This window comes from Chanodichthys erythropterus, chromosome 8 (assembly GCF_024489055.1).
Source record: "Chanodichthys erythropterus isolate Z2021 chromosome 8, ASM2448905v1, whole genome shotgun sequence".
Lineage (NCBI taxonomy): Eukaryota > Metazoa > Chordata > Actinopteri > Cypriniformes > Xenocyprididae > Chanodichthys > Chanodichthys erythropterus.
This window is the reverse complement of record NC_090228.1, coordinates 18109343-18128600: the sequence shown is the minus strand read 5'-3', so window position 1 is coordinate 18128600 and position 19258 is coordinate 18109343. Positions and strand designations below refer to the sequence as shown.

At 37.6% G+C, this 19258-nt stretch overlaps 2 protein-coding genes across 11 annotated transcripts in view; one reads left to right on the top strand and one right to left on the bottom strand.

The window, feature by feature from the left end:
• The first annotated feature begins 628 nt into the window (after positions 1-628).
• On the top strand, positions 629-5409 carry LOC137023959 (zinc finger MYM-type protein 1-like). 3 transcript variants are annotated; one of them, XM_067391088.1, is made up of 3 exons: positions 629-894; positions 1176-1445; positions 1964-5409. In XM_067391088.1, the coding sequence occupies exons 2-3, from the start codon at positions 1187-1189 to the stop codon at positions 4126-4128; spliced, it is 2424 nt and encodes an 807-aa protein (XP_067247189.1). In that variant the 5' UTR covers positions 629-894; positions 1176-1186; the 3' UTR covers positions 4129-5409. The 3 variants fall into 3 exon arrangements, with proteins under 3 accessions (XP_067247189.1, XP_067247190.1, XP_067247188.1); XM_067391089.1 differs by lacking the exon at positions 1176-1445 and having other exon boundaries at positions 643-894; XM_067391087.1 differs by lacking the exon at positions 629-894 and having other exon boundaries at positions 902-1445.
• Positions 5410-13121: 7712 nt separating this feature from the next.
• syt1a (synaptotagmin Ia) overlaps positions 13122-19258 on the bottom strand; it is a 226822-nt gene continuing 220685 nt past the window's right edge. For all 8 annotated transcript variants that reach the window (XM_067392188.1, XM_067392196.1, XM_067392192.1 and 5 more), the window contains 2 exons: positions 18404-18537; positions 13122-17020 (listed from right to left, as the gene is read on the bottom strand). In XM_067392188.1, coding sequence (XP_067248289.1) covers positions 16811-17020; positions 18404-18537 — 344 coding nt within the window. In that variant the 3' untranslated portion in view covers positions 13122-16810. The remainder of the gene's footprint in view (positions 17021-18403; positions 18538-19258) is intronic.

Below are 19258 nucleotides of genomic sequence, written 5' to 3'. Positions count from 1 at the left end.
ATTTCTTTAAAATGGTGCTTATCAATAATTATGTAAAACACAAAGATATTTTAGGATTATTAAATACATTTTTACGTTGAAGCTCTATAGAATCTACTAGTATGTTTTGATTTCAGATGTATTGAGGGTCATTTGCTTTGTATGGATATATTCATACATGCATTAACGTTACATTCATTCAAATCTTTCAGTTTACCATGGTGGTTGCTGGGTTGGAATAAGCCGAGGGTAACGGTTGCTTCACTGCCAGTTTCAAAGTTCCGTGCGACTGCCGCTAGGGGGCGAAATGCAACAATCGGATGCGAATAGAAAGGCGGCTTCAGGCGTTCCACAACCCGACAAACGAGCGCCGCCGCCGTCAGGAGAAAAGACCGATCCGACACAAAGTGTCTGTTCTCGTTGGTCGGTACGACGTGAATTGACCTAAATGGAACCAAATCACACCTTGACTGCTATGCATCCGCTGACGGAGAACTGCCGTTTACTAAATGAAAAATGAATATGTATTTGTGTGGGATTTGAAAGGGCGGTTCTAGGGGGGGGCCAGGGGGGGCCAGTGCCCCTGTGACAACAAGCTTGGACCCCCTTGTGGCCCCCCTAAATCTGGAGTGTGAAATAATTTTTACAAAACTGCTTTTTTTTTTGTTTTTTTTGTTTTTGTTTTTTTGCGATCGTTGTTTTTTACATCCGTTATTAGACACAGTCTATGATTAGACAGTAGCAACGCGGAACAGAAATGTAACCCACACATTTTCTAGAGGGAGGGACTGATTAAAGCGGAACACAACAGTATCGTAGAACATGCATCTGCAAGTTTTTTTCTACTCAGAAGTTGGTGGAAGATTTGCGCGAATATTATAGTTGAATACTTCAAGCAAAGAAGGAAATATAGAGGTGAGTAAAGTTGTTTATATTTTTTATTTGTATTAAATGCAATACAGAAGTAATGCATATGTAAATGCATAAAGTTAGATCAGCTAATTTTTTGCCGTTTGTTAGCTTGTGGCAGTTTGAAAAGGGATAAAATATATGATCAACAAACTCATGGTTCTGAGTGTTTTTACTCGGTAAACGAGTTGTAACATTAAATGTTTAGACATAGTTACCTGGCAAGTCAGTTATTTTCAGTAAATTAATTCATAAGTTTCTTGGTCCCCATTGCTTTTGCTCTATAGTTCTCACCAAAATGAAGAGAAAGAAAGACATCATGTCGTTCTTCCAAAGAAAAGATAAGGTAGGCAGTGAGACAGAGCCAGATGGTTCAGGTGTGGAGAGAGCAAGAGAGAGCAGAGAGTCTGCAGAGAGAGAGCAGGAGGAGTTGTCCATTGGAGAGACTGAGAGTGAAGGAATAGTAGAGGAGGAAAGTGAGACAGATGGAGAGACTGAGGCTGAGAGTGATACACCAACAGAGGAGCCTTGTGTGTCCACTAGCAGTGGACCATCAGGTTTGTGCTGTTAAATACATCTGTAAAGCAGTGCAATAAGTCAGTTTATATGGTGTATAGAAATTAATCAGTTTGTGATTGAAATTAAATCTTATTTAACATGCTATGAGCTTGTGATATCAGATGGATTTCAGAAGTTGCCTGATGGTAATTATATATCTAAAACTAACCAAATACATACTTTTTATGATTTATGATTTTATCATACATTCAAGGTAAAAAAAAAAAGAAAAAAGAAAAGAGAAGAAAAAACAGTAAACAAACAAATAAACAGGCATAAGTAATCACAACAGTAGTAAAAACAACAAAAAGACATGACAAAGAGTAAAAATGAAGGTGGTAAAATATATAAATACATTCTCATCAGCAAATAATGGAAAACTAAAAAATACCAAGATAGACAGATGAAGTAGTAAGTGCACTTAAAACTGAATTTTCAACATTTATGAATATAAAAACTATTTGCTGTAACGAAACGGGTATACTTTTATTATTTATATATATATTTTCTTTGGCAGATATCAGCAAATCCCGGGAAGAACCACCTGTGCAGCCAATGATGAATATATACCCAAGAACTCTGATGGGGGACCGGAGGAGGAGCTTCAAGGCAGCCTGGTACCATATCCACCCCTGGCTTGAATATTCCAAACAATCAGACTCTGTGTTTTGTTATGCCTGCAGGCATTTTAGCCCTCCCAAAGTCTCAGAGACAGTATTTGATTCAAAATTGGGTTTTAACAATTGGAAGAAGGCAACTTACAAACAGGGGGGATTTGCAATTCATGCAAGGTCTGAGCGGCACAAACAAGCAATGATTACATGGAGAGACTATCAGAAAGCTGTAAAAAGTAATGCAACACTGGTAAATGCCCTAAACAAGGAACACAACAAACAGGTTCAAGAAAATCGGGACTATATTAAAACAATAGGAGAAATACTACTACTTACAGCCACACAAAACATTGCACAAAGAGGACACGGTGAGTCTACAGAGTCAGATAATAAAGGGAACTTCATGGCAATCTTAGAAACAATAGCTAAGCATGACAAAACTGTGCAAAAAAGGCTGACTTCCATTCATAATGCAAAATATACCAGCAAAGGGATTCAGAATGAGGTTCTGAGTTGTTTGGCAGACATGGTTCGAACAAAAATTATAGAAGAAGTGAAAGACAGTGAGGTCTATAGCATAATGGCAGATGAAACAAAAGATGTAAAAAAAAAGGAGCAGATATCTCTAGTACTCAGGTACTATTTCAGTGGAGCTGTCCATGAGAGCTTTCTCCACTTTGAATCGGCTGATCGACTAGATGCAGCGGGGCTTACTGACAGAATCATACACATATTAGAAAGTCATGGTCTTGAATACAAAAACAACCTAGTAGGTCAAGCATATGACGGTGCTTCAGTTATGAGTGGGAAGCATTCAGGTGTCCAGGCACGCATTAAAGAACAAGCAAAGCATGCCTTTTACATCCACTGCAATGCACACTGTCTGAATTTAGTTTTAGTGGACACAGTCAAAGCTATCCCTGAGGTAGGAGAGTTCTTCTCCTTACTAGAAAGACTGTATGTCTTCACATCTGGGTCATATGTGCATCAAAAATGGCTGAGCATACAGAAAGAGATGTACCCAGGTGCACCAGCTAGAGAGCTTCAGAGACTAAGTGACACTCGCTGGGCATGTCGATATATGGCTCTACATACTATTATGGATAGATTGCCTGCCATTAAGCGAGTCCTGCAAGATATAGTCCAAGAACACAGTGGTGACAGATCTGTTGAGGCTAGAGGTCTGCTTGCACAGATAGATTTACAGTTCATTGTGTGCCTTGTTACCCTCCATAAAGTGTTTGGAGAAGCAAAATTTCTGTCAGATATGCTACAGTCTTCATCACTTGATCTGTCAAAGGCTGTTGATTTAGTTGAAGCCTTAGTTCAGACTTTGAATGACTACAGGGATGAGTCATTTTTTGATGACCTATGGAGTGAAGTGTTGAACACAGCTGAGCAATGTGATACTGCAGTACAGCCCCCTGCAAAACGACCAAAAAAGCTAAGCTCTCAATTTAATGCAGACTGTGTACTCAGTACAGTGGGTCAGAGGTCAGATTCAGAACGAGAAAAAGATAGTTTTCGTACAACCCTTTTCTACCCTGTTTTAGATCAGATGCTTAATGAGCTTAACAGAAGGTTTTCTAGCAAAAACTGTGAAATAATGACTGGCATCCAAACTCTAAACCCCACAAGTGATGTGTTTCTCAAAGAAAAGTCCCTGTTTCCATTTGCTAGAATGTATGAATCAAATATTGAGGACTTGGGGTATGAACTACATCAGTTCAGAAGAATTTTAGAAAGGAAAATACAGAGTGGCATGCAGAAACCCTCCAGTGTAGTAGAGCTGGCATTATTCATTGAACCTTATAAAGAAGTTTTCTTTGAGCTTTTTAAACTATGCAAGATAGCTGTTTCAATCCCTGTTAGTACCGCTTCTTGTGAACGGAGTTTTTCTGCACTAAAGCTGGTGAAAACCTATCTCAGGTCCACAATGTCAGATGACAGATTAAGCAATTTAGGTGTTCTAAGTATTGAGTCAAGGAGGGCAAAGGCCTTAAATCTAGATGAATTTGCTGATCTTTTTGCAAAAAAACACAAAAATCGTAGAATACAGTTACTGTGAATGATACTGAATCTGTAATGCAAATGTAAAAATATAATAGAAATGCAATTACAGTTAATGTGAATGATACTGAATATGTAATGCAAATGTAAAAATATAATTAAATCAAATAGTTACTGTGACTAATACTGAATATGTAATGCAAATGTAAAAATATAATTAAAATCAAATCGTTACTGTGACTAATACTGAATCTGTAATGCAAATGTAAAAATATAATAGAAATGCAATTACAGTTAATGTGAATGATACTGAATCTGTAATGCAAATGTAAAAATATAATAGAAATGCAATTACAGTTAATGTGAATGATACTGAATATGTAATGCAAATGTAAAAATATAATTAAAATCAAATCGTTACTGTGACTAATACTGAATATGTAATGCAAATGTAAAAAATAAAATTGAAATGCAAATACATTTTTGAATGATTATAAACATTGTATTTTGCCTGTTAATGCCTGCAGTGCAGTGAAGAAAATGATATGACAACAATAAGGTTTAAATATAACTGGCCCCTCTAACAGTACAACTGGCCCCAGCTTGGCCCCCCCAGTTGAAATGGTCTAGAACCGCCACTGGGGATTTCAACACGAGATGATTAATAGAAGTACGGCCCACCTAACCATTAGAGCGAATCATCTACAGTCGCAGAGCAACACAAGACGCTGCAGAGACGGACGGCAGTAAATTACAAAAGCCACAGGCTGACTCGTCAGAGCGAAGCCGGCTAATGGCGTCCGCTGATAGCCGCTAATGAATAAACCTGACGCGCCTCGCCGTTTCTGAATAGATTCACAGATTCTAACTATGCCATTACGTACTGTACCAAAAAATACCTTTTCGCCACCGTCTCCACCAAATCTCATGGGGAAACTGGGAGCTGGATGCGAACGCCCTTGAGACAAGGTGGGATTCTGGTCCTGTGTGACCAATCAAAACCAGCCCTATGACACAGATTTGCTCTCAATATTTATTATAGGCCTAATGTAAGTAACAGCATACACTATACATCTGGTTATGATGTAACCTGAAGAAAGAGCCACTGAAAAATCCCCACCTCTAATGCAGACTGACGGTCCGTCTGGAACACGCGGCGGTGTGTTCCTGTGCTGTTGGATTAAGGAAATCACACGACGCGTTGATCCAATTCCTTATTTAGTTTTGTCCTTTCTTAATTTGTTGCACATTATTTGTATTTTCATAAACAAGCCAGGGAAAAGGTTAATATTCAACTTTTTGCTAATCATATTTACAGTAATATTTTAGCATCACTATCACTGACACATTTTTACTCCACAGCTGCATTTTAATTGCACTTTTTTGATTTTGTTTTACATGGATAATATTGCTGTATAAATGCTTGTGAATAAAACAAAATTAAATGTGTGTCTCACTTTCCTGACATGCATCTCACAACAGCAGGCAGCTGCATATATATATCTGGTGGCACAGCTTACCCACAGCTACTATCTCCACTAAGTTTTACGTTTTCTAATTACACTACTTTTATGAAGACATATTATCCATGCATGCATACATTGTTACGAGATACTACAGTTACTACAGCCAGTCTGCCACTGATTTGGAGGTGACCGACATTCACGGACCATGGATAGTATCCTAGAGCGTCGATCGCAATTCTCTATCCGCTTTGTTGTGATAAATGAGGTCCGAGCCTCTAGTGAGAATACTACACCTAGAGTTATTAAAAGCTTAGTGTGCTAGATCTGAATAGTGCACAGTACAGTCTCAAATATTTTAACGATTAAAAAAAAAACATGACTCAAAAGATGAAGTCAACTGAGATTTCATTATGAGGATTAGGATTAGGATCAGTAGTGCTGTGTCACGCCGTAAATATATATTATCGCTGTTTGTTGTTTGCTTTCAGGAACCAAAGGACTGGGAACTGTGACGCACCACATAAAACATCAAACAACCGGATTGCTATCTGTAGTCATATTTGCAACTATCATGACTATCATTTCCCAGCCTCACACACACACATTTGACTGACTACAGTGCATTAGTGAGGACATTTTTACAGTACACTTACATTCTAATCAGGTTAATAGCATTTTCTTTGTCTTAATCTGACAAGAAACATGCACATCATTACATTACAATATAAACATGATTTGTCCAATTTATGACAATTTTAACTACTGGGGACACATAAAACGGTCATCGTGATAGTTCACCATATCGGTGAGGACATTTGGCCCCCACACAATATTCATACTCTCTGACTGCCTGTTCGCTGGTTAGTCAAACCTCAAACTCTCAGTCCTCTGAAAAATGACAAAATAACAGTTTTAAAGTGGCCAGAATTTGGCAGCCCTGGGTTGAACATAAATTGCACTGCACTTCTTGACAATTTAACCACATTTCTTAACCCTCATGCTGTATTCAGGTCATTTTGACCCAGAGAGGATTTTCCTGCACCCAAAATGCTAGCTAATGTTATCGCATTGGACTAAAAATGACTGACTTTACTTACCCAGAGTCTAACAACTTCCCAAAACTTTTTTGATCATTTTTGTACTTTTTAAAAAAATCTCATCAAAAATGACTCAAAAAATTGCTTCGAAATCTCTCATTATTGCTGCATTATCACTAAATATTGGATTAAATCTTTTTGTCAGCTTGTTTTCTTTCAATTAGGACAGGTTTTGTATTTATTTTTGGAACTGATCGATCGTAGGCCTTATTTATCTGAGCTTATGTACCTCAGTTTTTGAGTAAAAAAAACAAACATTATTTGTGGATAATTTTACAAAAAAACATTTAAAACATTTGCACTGTTTATCACACTAGTGTGCTTTAATGTATAAGCATGAGATTTGTTTTGAAACATTTTTATTTTGTTTTTTATTTATTAGAAAATGGCACAAAGTCACACTTGTGGTGTTCCCGGTCAAAAATGACCAGCCTACAAAAATAGCTTATAAATCACTTGTTACACCAATATTTTATTAACAATATTCAATCTTTTTGTCACCTTTTTTTCTTTAAATTAGCACAGGTTTTGTATTTATTTTTGAAACTTTGATTGTAGGACTCACTGATCTAAGCTCATATTGGTCAAAAATGACCACCCATTGAAAATGAACAGGGGAGTCAAAAATCAGAGACACAATTAGTGTTCAGGATCATGTTCATCATGTTCCTGTTCATATATGTCAATGTGGGCTTGCAAAAATAAAGGCCTCAGACCTCTGCGTGTGTGGATACATGCATACCCGTGCATCCGTGGACATTCACACACATTTGTGTACACTAACAAGCTATTTTTGAGTATTACAGGTTTTCTTTTGCACAGTGATGAACTTTATCCTCTGATCAGTGAGTCCTACAATCAATCAGTTTCAAAAATAAATACAAAACCTGTCCTAATTTAAAGAAAACAAGTTGACAATTTTTCTTTCATATTTTATGTAAAATTGACAAAATTATCCACAAATAATGTTTTTTTTTTTTTTCACTCAAAAACTGAGGTACATAAGCTCAGATAAATAAGGCCTACAATCGATCAGTTCCAAAAATAAATACAAAACCTGTCCTAATTGAAAGAAAACAAGCTGACAAAGATTGAATCCAGTATTTGGTGATAAGGTAACATAACAAGACATTTATAAGCAATTTTGTTTTTGCAGGTCGGTCATTTTTGACCGGGAACACCACGAGTGTGATAGGGTTTTCAACACAGCACAAGGGATAAATAAATATATAATCGCAATCACAACTAATTAATCACTGTACCGTTGGAATGTCCAATGTTATTACGGATTAAAACTACTATTAATAAAGGCAATGGCAGCCCCCGCATTATGAACATATTAACATCATTTTTATGAACTGTTATTAATGCTTATTAAGTCATTATTTGTTTAAATAACCCCAAATACACTTATCTGCCCATGTGAACAAAATACTATAGTAATTTATAGTAAATACTATAGTATTTTTGAACCATACTATAGTAAAGTACTTGAATTAAATTGTTGTGCTAATTCTATAGTTGCTGTGATACTATAACAACTATAGTAATATAAACAAATTACTTTACCCAATATTGTACCAAGTTTTCTACAACTTTAGGGTACAATACACTACACTTTACTGTAGTAAAAACTCAAGTATACCACAGTATTTAAAACACTTTATCAGTTCACTAAAGTTAATACTACAGTATTCTGTAGCATTCATTAAAGTGTTGTAAATACTATAATATATGCAGTATACTACAATTTACTATGGTTCAAAAACACTATAGTATTTTTTCACCTGGATGGATACTGTATGCTGTATTTCTCAAATTTGAGTAAAGACCTGAATTATATATTGAAAGGAAATGCCTATGTTGCAGTTGCTTGATCAAAAAAGACATTTTACTATGATTATGGGGACATGTTCATCATTAATTCATAAATATTAATTCATGAACAGTTTATTAAGCTAACTGACTTTACGTCAGTAAAGTTTACCAAACCACGTCTTGCTTGACGGTTCACACATCACACTACGGCCTCATTTCACATCCAGGACGCCTTTGTTTGTTCAAAAACGGGATGGAACAGAAAACATGGATTTTGAGAAGGGTTTTGAGTATGAACGCGCACAATCTTAGCGCATTTACATTGCAATTTTGAACTTGCACAATGTATGAAGGACAGATACGTCTGAAGACGCCGTGTGATGTATAAACCTGCGCGCGCTTTCTCAGTTTAACGTTACCTGTGTGTCAAGTTAAGATATGTTATAGTATATATGTTATTTTGTGCCTTACTTTGAAGCAGATGACAATACTCTTGCTGTCGTTCTCAATGGCATAATTACTCACGTACCGAGTTGAGGAAGATGCATAATAATAACACGAGTTGAAGCTGCAATAGCGAGCAGCGCCCTCTGTCGGTCAAAACATTACATGGTCAAAACATGATCCCGCCACTGACCACAACAAAACAATCAAAGGCCCCAGAGATTTTCCAGATGTTCGTGATTTAAGAGATGAGTCTTAAGGTAAGTCATTTATTTTATAAACAATTTCTTCACGATAAAATATTTTAGAGCTTGACATACCTCCATTGACATGTCTCCATTTCAAGGTTTATAACGTCACAGGACGATGTTGTGAAGTGGTCACTTTCCATCGTTTTTTCCTTGGTATAATAACACTTGTTGGATTTGTATTGGTCAGACGAACTCCGAGCACTCATACACAACTAAGATCAATCAATCATCACTTCATCCCCTGCTTCTGCTCTTCTCTGGCTCTCTCTCAGTCAAACTCTGTCTGATAGAACACTGTTAATAGAGTTTTGAGGAACCTGACAAGACTTTCTGCTAACAGGTTTTACTGGTTTTGGACACCAGAAAAAAAAAAAAAAAAGATATCTTTTGACAAGATCCAGCATCAGATTTGACATTTCTGACATGGGGATTTCATCCGATCTAGCTCAGTTATAAGATTTAGCTTTAAGGGGGTCGATTAAAATAAGAAATGTCATGATTTATTTTTTATTTTATTTTTTTTATTTGTTTTAAAGGGTTAGTTCACCCAAAAATGAAAATTCTGTCATTTATTACTCACCCTCATGTCGTTTCACACCCGTAAGACCTTCGTTCATCTTCGGAACTCAAATTAAGATATTTTAGTTGAAATCCGATGGCTCCATGAGGCCTCCATAGCCAGCAATGATATTTCCTCTCTCAAGATCCATTAATGTACTAAAAACATATTTAAATCAGTTCATGTGAGTACAGTGGTTCAATATTAATATTATAAAGCGACAAGAATATTTTTGGATCGCCAAAAAACAAAACAAAATAACAACTTATTTAGTGATGGCCGATTTCAAAACACTGCTTCAGGAAGTTTCGGAGCAATATGAATCAGTGTGTCAAATCATGATTCGGATCGCGTGTCAAACCGCCAAACGGCTGAAATCAGGTGACTTTGGCACTCCGAACCGCTGATTCGACACATGATTATTGAACCACTGACTGTACTCACATGAACTGATTTAAATATGTTTTTAGTACATTAATGGATCTTGAGAGAGGAAATGGCATTGCTTCCTCATGCAGGCCTCACTGAGCCATCGAATTTCAACAAAAATATCTCACTTTGCTTTCTCAAGATTAACAAAGGTCTTATGGGTGTGGAATGGCATGAGGGTAAGTAATAAATGACATTATTTTCATTTTTGGGTCAACTAACCCTCTAAATCATTTTAAGTCTTTAGGCCCCCCCTTAGAAGTTTCCTGAGGCTCCCTAGTGTGCCCCGGGCCGTAGGTTGAGAATCACTTAAATATTGAATATTATTTCACTTCATGGGCTGTTTTAAACACATGGGCAAAAACTAAAACTTCATCCAGAAACAGGCATCCTGCACCCCCCCAGGCAACGGCCATTGAAATGAATGGGAAATTCTTTTTTGCTTTATATAATAAATATGATATATTACAATAAACTTGACACATTATTATCTGTTATTGTAGCAGTTGCATAAACCACATTATGTTTACTCAATAATTCATAATAGTTTTGTATTGTATCTCAGCTTAGCAACAGATACAGGAAAGTAACATGAGGCTTTTCCCCGGAAGGATTTGTAACCTCAGATCATGACCAAATTCTGCGCTCATGCTCGAGTTTGATTGTGAGAAGGCGCTCAGATGCCGGTCTCATCTCGTATTCATTGCTCTTAAGCAGACCTTGAAGATCTACTCACAGATGAAGCGGCCGGCCGCTGAGTAATATGTACGTAATGGTGCGAGATGGTCAAAGTCATGTATACCGAAATGCATTTGATCCTGTGGCTCCGATAGCCCCGAGACCCCCGCGCAGAACCGCTCTTATCTTGTTCTTGAAGGAGCCCATATTTCATTATCAGCGCTTCCGTGCGCTCTCTCCCGAGCCCCAATCCGCTCAGAGGATATCTCTTTGGGCTTCACACTCAGTAAGCCTGAAATGGAAGATACTGAACTAAAAACACACAAATGTTGTTTCATCTTTGATATTTCACACTTGACCCTGAAGACACAGACATATCAACAGTTGTTAGAATCAGTGTTAGAATCCATATATCGCCTACTGGCATTTGTGACCCTTTATCAAATGTCAAATCCAGAGAGAATGCTTCTATACTAGTCTTACTATTTATGCAGTATATGTAATGTAAAATGTGTGCAGAAACCAAATCTCCTTTTCCACCCTGAGGTGAAGCATGAAAACACATCGGACCTCCAGGGCTCCAAAAGTTGGGGCATTTTTCGATGTGATAACCTCCAACCTCCGCTGTCAAATATATTATATCTAACGTCATTTATTATTTCTCAGCTGGAAGATTTCAAATGACAAAATTTTATGTTTTTATTATTTTTTTTTTTTCCTTCATCGGAATTGGATGACATATGGTGATTTTTGTCGCATTAGCTATGTGAACACGCTAAAAAATCATGGACATAATTCGATTATGTTAAAGGGTCGAGAAAAAAAAGTCATACTTGGCTCCTTCATGGTCAAAAATGACCGACATAGGAAATGAATGGGAAATACAAAAAAAATACCAAAACTCAGAGAATCTGTTGTTGGTACAAACTACAAATCAGCCACTCTGCAGAAAAAAAGTGCAAAGCAATGAAGGGGGGGACACTCTAAAATGTCAAGAGTGCAAAACAGACACATCCACCCCTCTCCCCCACACATGAACTAGCATGACTAACACAGAGCAAGTTAATGCAAATGTGTGAAATAAAATCAATAATTCAGCCACAAAGCAGTAAAAAAAAAACAAAACAGCAAGACAACAGCAAGGAAGAGGTTACACTCTAAAACATTGAGAGTACAAAACAGACTGCCGTAGTTACACGTTTTTACATGTACTTATTATAATAATAACAACAACAACAACAACAGTAAATTATGCATAATTACAAGTAACTAAACCTAACCCTAACTAACTATATAGTAAGTACTTGTAGTTAATTATTAGTACTCAGTACTTATTTGAGTAATTACAATGTAACTACAGCACTGTAAAATAAAGTGTAACCCAACAGACACACAACACACTAATATACACACACAAATGGACCGGTGTGGCTGTAACAATATGGTAAATTTGAGCCAAAACTCAAATAAGAGGTTGAAATCAGATCAGACCCAGATTTATTAAGCTGTGATAAAACTTACCTGTTCATTTTTGTTACATTTTCATTGAATTTTTGTTATGTGTAACAAAATGTGTTCAGGTTTGACTAGTAAAATTAATGCAAAAACTGACACTTCAAATCAAAAAAATAAAACAACAATTCTAAACCTTGACAAAAAGTAGTCTTTGGGAATGTCTAAGTATAAATCTAAATCCATGACTAAATGAAAATAGGCATGTCTAAAAAAAACACACGAGAATTTATATGCTACTTTATATATAAACTATATAGGAATCTAGTGGTTTCAGCATACAAGTTTTTCTTTTTCTTGCATAATATCATAAAATATCCTAGGATTTTAAGTAATAATCAAAAAATATTATATATTACATTGGTTTTCCTGAAAACCCCAAAAAGTTACATTTCAAGGATTCGTGAAGAAGCCAAGTGTGACACGTAGAGGACCAGAGGGTTAAAGCAATTTCTAGTAGTAGATGAAGTCAATATTTTAGAGCTAAATTTGAACAAGGTCATAATTCAATAATTTCCATGACTGGGAACCCGTATCATTCGTTATAACACATGCATATGCTCCTTTTGGAACTAGATGCATGAATCATTGTTATTTTGCTTCAGTAAATTGGTTTTTTTCTAGTTCATTACCACATTTTTTTTTTTTTTTACTAACAACAAAAAATGATACTATTTTGGTGGAGCCAATGGATATTAATTTCATCAGTTGCAATTTGAAGATTCAAAAGTACAATGAAGGTCATTTACAAAAAAAAGAGCTCCCGAAAAGGTTCTGTATCAACAGGAAATAAAACATTTTTATTGAACATTTGTGTATATGAAGTTATATAACAACAGTCAGAAACTCCACAGAGTGAATCACTACACAAAGTGAAACAAAATTGTAAAACACCTCATCAAAAATGAAGGCATACACAGCAATATAACTGTCGGCTCGCCGCTGGGGCGGGCAGTATGGCAGGAAAAAACACCCCGAACAGTTCTACAAGATTACAGAGAAAATTTCCACACACAAAAATACTCAAGCAGGCAGTTGATATACACAAAGGCAACTAGGATCTCCCTACAGCATCAGATTCTAATTCTTTACACAGCTTTTTCTTGAAAGGTGGCTTTTCGTTGTAGTAGAGTATCGGAGGGTTATATCTGAGCGATAGGGCTTTGTTTTTTTCTTTTTCAAGTTGTTGGGTGCGGTTGTCGGAGCTGTTTGCGTGCTTTGGTAAGCTTCGGTAAAAGATAGCGTTGCTTTGCAGGACTAGAAATGGCTTTTCAGACTACTTTACAAACCTCTGAGATGCAACGAGCAATGCTGTCTTCTACTGTACGTCCGGTTCTACACCTAACGTGCAGACACCCGATAGTGCGATAACACCCTTTTGCCATACAAAGCGAGTGTAGTATTGTATTCAATTTGTGACTCTAAAAACTGCATTTTATCCTTGTTTTATAAACAAGCCTCTTGTATTAAGATATCGTAGATAATGAGATTACATCAGTTAACATAGGAGTAGTCGAGGAATAATTATAGGCCTACTTATAGTAAGAAATCATATTCAGCTATGGATAAAACACATGAATCAATATTTATTGCAACATTGAAATGAAAGTGCCAACTATACTTGGTCCCACGATAAAAAGTAGAAACAAAACACACAGTCCGTACTGTACATTCTGAGTTCCATAATAAATATAAAATGGTCTTCAATAGGGCACTAAAGGAACGATAACCAGGTAATAGTCATGAGTGTAATCATAACAGCGATAACAAAATGGTACAGCCAATCATATTAATAGTACAACAGATAGTTTCCATAACAAGATTGATACAATTCTCTTATATCCAGGTGATCTCAATAATGAGGAAATGATATCAGGACAAATATAAAAATATATACACCTATTCTGAAAGGGAAGGGTTTTATATATAGCCTATATATATATTTATTTATATATATATATATAGATAGATAGATAGATAGATAGATAATCTCATATTTGGGGTACATCCTATACGTTTACCCAAATGTTTGGATGGTTAAATCTGTGTGCAGGAAAACTCAACGGGAAAAACGGAGGAATCCTTAACAAGTTTACAGATGTTGAGCTCCAAACTACACACGTGTGCTGTGACCTAACCAGACTACGGTCGATGGATGCATCGCCTCACTGTAATAGGGTTGCGTTTTTTGTGTGTGTCTTTTTTAACCCCTATCGAGAGATGCCGTCCCTTTAAAGACTAAGGGGATGAACATACAAGTATTGCACAGTGCTCAACAAAATGCTGTGTGAACTGACCCGCTTGCGCTCCGCAACATATATTATAAACTGACGATTTCTCGCTCTCTTTCGTACTCTCGTCGTGTGATAGGGGGATGGTAGCACAACGTCACTATAGTACAAGATGGCCGCTACCTACTGAAAACTACAACGCTAAGCACACACCGCAGTCACAGTGATACACAACTCAGTCCCTAGAGACTCCTATGGAATGACAAACAGCTTTTTTTCCTCCTTTTTGATTTTTAAGTAACAGTGCTATCACCTACACAATAACATTGAAAACACTTAGAAACTCCTCCTGAAGCTAGCATCTAGTGTACGCAAGAGGTTCCTCCAAGATAACTCATGGTTTTAATGGACTAAACGTCTACTCGCCCCCTTGTTAGACCCGTAGTAAAGGACATTAGAACGTAATGTTATCACCTGTACAGACCATTAACTTTTACGGTTATTGTTAAAGATTCGCTAATGCTCATGGCGTCCAAACCGGCCTGCGGCCGGTCCGCTTTCGTGCGCTTTTAATTTTAAAACGTCGTCGCGGTTTCCCGGCAAGCAATTGTCTGCTCTGAGACGGTACAGTGCAAAACAGTAGCCACAGGGGAAGGGATTGGCAGTTAAGCATGGCTAACTCTATTGTCACTGTGAGAAGGCAACAGAAAGCAAAAACTGCTGTTTAGGGCACCGTTGCGGCCAAAATACATTGTTCCCCGATGAACCGAAGCTACGACCGCTATCCGAGTGGAGTGTGCGTGTAGGGAGGAGTCGCGTACGCCTCGTGCCTCCCCGAAAACAATGGCAGTGTTTAAAAGCTCGCCTCTCCTCCTCACCGACTCGTCGGGGCCGACAGCTTTGAAAGTTGCCGTTCCTCGACGTTTGATTACCTTTTGATTGAAGGCAAGGGAGTCTCTTGAAACAGACGCCCCGGTGTAAATAAATCCCCCCGTTACCCGGCCTTTAGCAAAGATCGTAAAAAAAATCATGCAGTTACCAAAAATATTCAGACGTTGACTTAATCTAAAAAACAGTTGTCTTAAAGCTAGAGTCGAAACTCCAGGTTTCATTTTTTTGGAGGCTGAACCACAAATTCGTCAACGAAACGAGTCCAACGACAAGAAAGGAAGCGATTCACAAAATCAAGCTTCAAGGAAACAATGGCTACAGCTTGAGACTGTCCCATAAGTTGTCAATTTCCAGTTTTCGTGAAGGCGCCAAATCAGATTCGGGAATCTAAGGACCGAAAACAAGAAAGAAGCAAACAGGGGACCCGTTCTACTAAAAGTTAACAGCATCACCGTATTAGAAATCAAAAGAAAAGGCTGATTGGTTTTCGTCAAGTAAGAAGAATCCCTTCCGTTATAGTGGTCAAGCAAAGCGTACAGGTCCTCAGTTTGATAAATCAGTACAAAAAGTTCTTACGAAATCATGTGCTTGTATAATTGCCAGCAGCATATTATATTTATACCATGAAACCATATTAGTTAATGGCCTTCGTGTTCTGTGTGTGTTTAACGTGTACATCTGTATGCTTTTTTTTCTGCTTTTTTTTTTAAGTAAACATGAAGCGCAAACCGTCCTTTACGAAGTGAGTGTACCTCCACTAGCATCTTGCAGGTTGGAATTCTTTAGCTCGTAAATATTTATATAGAGATATATCGTATATTTTAGTGGAATGCAATAAGGTAAAATTCTTAAATCCCATTATATATAATATTGGCTCTTCTATGTCTGCATTTACATAATTTAAAATAGAACATCTTATTAAAAACATCAAGATATACACAGATTAGGAAACGGGTAACAACATACAAACACATAAACTAGAAATCATTTCGTCTGCATACTGATATATACACCTGTGGTATAATAAATTCCTCCAGTCATGCGCTATCTATACAGATCATATTGCTTAAAAGAAGGGGGCATTTGGTCGGGGACTTTAAGGTCGTGGATGGAGGTGAAACAATAAAGGATAGAGAAAAGTTTATCGACGGAAGGAAGGAAGGAAGGAAGGAAGGAAGAAAGGGGGTCGAAACTGACGTAACAACACAACATCTCAAGGGGGTGGTCCGAGAAGGCGGTTTTCTTAGACGCAAAATTAGGAGTGAGGGTGCATGGATCCTTATATCACTGAGGTATCTACACGCACTGGGTAAAGAGCACTACACGGGTGGGTTTGAGGGGAAGGGGGTGGGGTTTGGGCTGCTCTATTTTTTCTGAGCTGCCAGCTGGGCGTCGATTTCCTCTTCCGGCTTCAGCACGTGCCACTGCGCGATGGGTCTCCTCGGGTTGGCCAGCATATCTGACCAGTGACGGAGCTCGGTGCCTGTGCTGTTCAAGCCCACAAACACTTTGCCGATGGCATCGTTCTTGCCAATCTTGTCATAGTCCAGAACAGTTATAACAACTTGAACTTTCTGTAATAGAAATTAGAGACACAATTATAGACGTAACGCAAGTCTGTGACTTTTACTTTGTTTGAACATATGACTGGTTATACAGTAGTTCCTCCATCACTTGATGAAGTATTACTTCTGATCAAAATAAAATGTACACAAAAATCTTTATAGATAAAATTCTGACTTTTGTCAAAATGGCGTTGTAAAATAAGGCTCATTTCAAAAGAAAGGGTGGCAATGCCTGGCTGAGCACCATATACATATTATTTATTCCTGTGATGTTGGAAATTTTTGTGCTGCTTAATATTTTTGTGAAAACCGTAAAACGTTTTTCATTTCAGGACTCTTTGACGAATAGACAATTCAAAAGAACAAAATGCATTTGTAATAGAAATCTTTTGTAACATTCTAAAAGTTGTAATCTCACTTTGTATCAAATTAATGCATCCCTGCAGAATAAAAGTATTCATTTCTATCACAAAATGTTAAGTGGTGCTGGTTTTCAGTAACATTTTTTAACAATGACTGAAAATACACATAGTGGCACAATAGTTCACACCATCAAATTCCACCTCAATTATCTCAGTGTGATGGTCTATTCAAGGGCCTGTTACTCTGCAGCAGAGTCAGTCTTTGAAAAGCATGGCCGCAGATACCAAAGAAAGGCCAGCGGGTGCTACCAAAGAGGTCCGGACAACTCTGTAAATTGACTGTGAGCACAACTGAACGGTCTGAGTTCGGGGTCAATGGTTCGCGCTTAGCTTGCTTGGAGCCTGGTTCGCCCGTGCGCAAAATGCGAGCAGACAATATATATTAGCGTCTTCAGAGCCCTGATTATCCTTCGATCCACCTCTCTGCTTAGATTTCACTGACCGGTGAGAACAGGCCTGGAGCCATTGTTCTCGGAGCCAGAGCTAATTTGCCATATAATGAAATATTGAGGGATGTACAATGAGCGAGGAACTGTTAGTTCGGGATAGCAGCATTTAGAAACGTTTGCTGCTTGGTGTGAATGGAGAGGGAGGAAGGCCTCTCTGGTTAACAGACCCCAGACACACTTTGAATTCAAAGCAGCTCACTCAAAGCATAAAATGTATCCTTTGAACCATGAAATGCTAAATCAATTTGAAGCAATTTTACTCTTATTGCACTAGCAAGCATTGTACCCATTTTATTCTCCAACTAATTAGCAACAAAACTTTTTTAAAAGCCTCACGCCGAACCTTACTGCATTTCACAAGTTTCTTTTTGGCTGTAGCTAGTCAATTACTCTCTATACATTTTTGACACGTTTCATACAACTAGTCCACGACGACAATAAAAATGGGAATTCGTGTCCTATTTGCTGTTGCCATATGAGAGCTCGGTTTCAGTACACATAACAAAGACTAATTTCATTACCTGGATTTGTTCGAATGGCACTTCGAAACTGAAAGACTCATTGTAATAAGGGTTGAGGGTGTTCTTTTTGATTGTCGTCTTCTTTTTCTTCAGCCGCTTGCCGTTCTGCATCAGGTGGATTTTGACGTAGGGATCTGATAACACACAGGAATAGGACATAGCATGAGAAACCACTTCAGATTTTATGACATATTAGAGCATACTAGAAATGCTCCCCCTTTTCCTGTTATCACTGTAAAACTGCTATGATATATAACTGTATTGTAAAAAGAGCTATTTGAATAAAGGTGTCTTTTCTTGAGTGATGGTCTCAAATTCAGTCGTCACCAGGTGAAATTATCTGGTATTCTGGATTATTCAAACAACTACTTTTGCAAACTAGTCTTAGTTTTTTCACCTGATCGCAACCAAACCAGTGCAGAAAGATTCTCTGAAGTCTGACTGTCAATAATTATTGAAATTAATTATTGTCACACATGCGACAGGATGCCAAAACCTGGGCATGGCTACTTTTACTAAAATGGCTATCCCTCTTAAACGGAATGAGATAATGTCACCAAACTGTGTACACCTATGTATGTGCTCAGTCTGTTGTCATGTGAATAAGGATGTGGCGACTGGCCACTTGGTGGTGCTAAAAAAATGGGAAAAAAAATACCCACGAAAACAGATACAGCTACGCAACAGTCAGTCCGATTGACTTGAAAATGGTGTCTTTTTTCCGCGGTGCATTTGTCCAAGATCTCAAAAAACACAGCCGCCGTCGGCCAATGAAGTTCGAGTAGCTATCAGACATGGTTAATGGAGGCCGATCGGAACGAAATTCACTGGGCCTGTTTGATTCACGCCGAAGAG

Bases quoted from the DNA above. Each gene is read 5' to 3' on its own strand.
- LOC137023959 (XM_067391088.1), top strand. From the start codon at position 1,187: ATGAAGAGAAAGAAAGACATCATGTCGTTCTTCCAAAGAAAAGATAAG. The intron at 1,446-1,963 runs GTTTGTGCTGTT...TTTCTTTGGCAG, and splicing joins CACTAGCAGTGGACCATCAG to ATATCAGCAAATCCCGGGAA.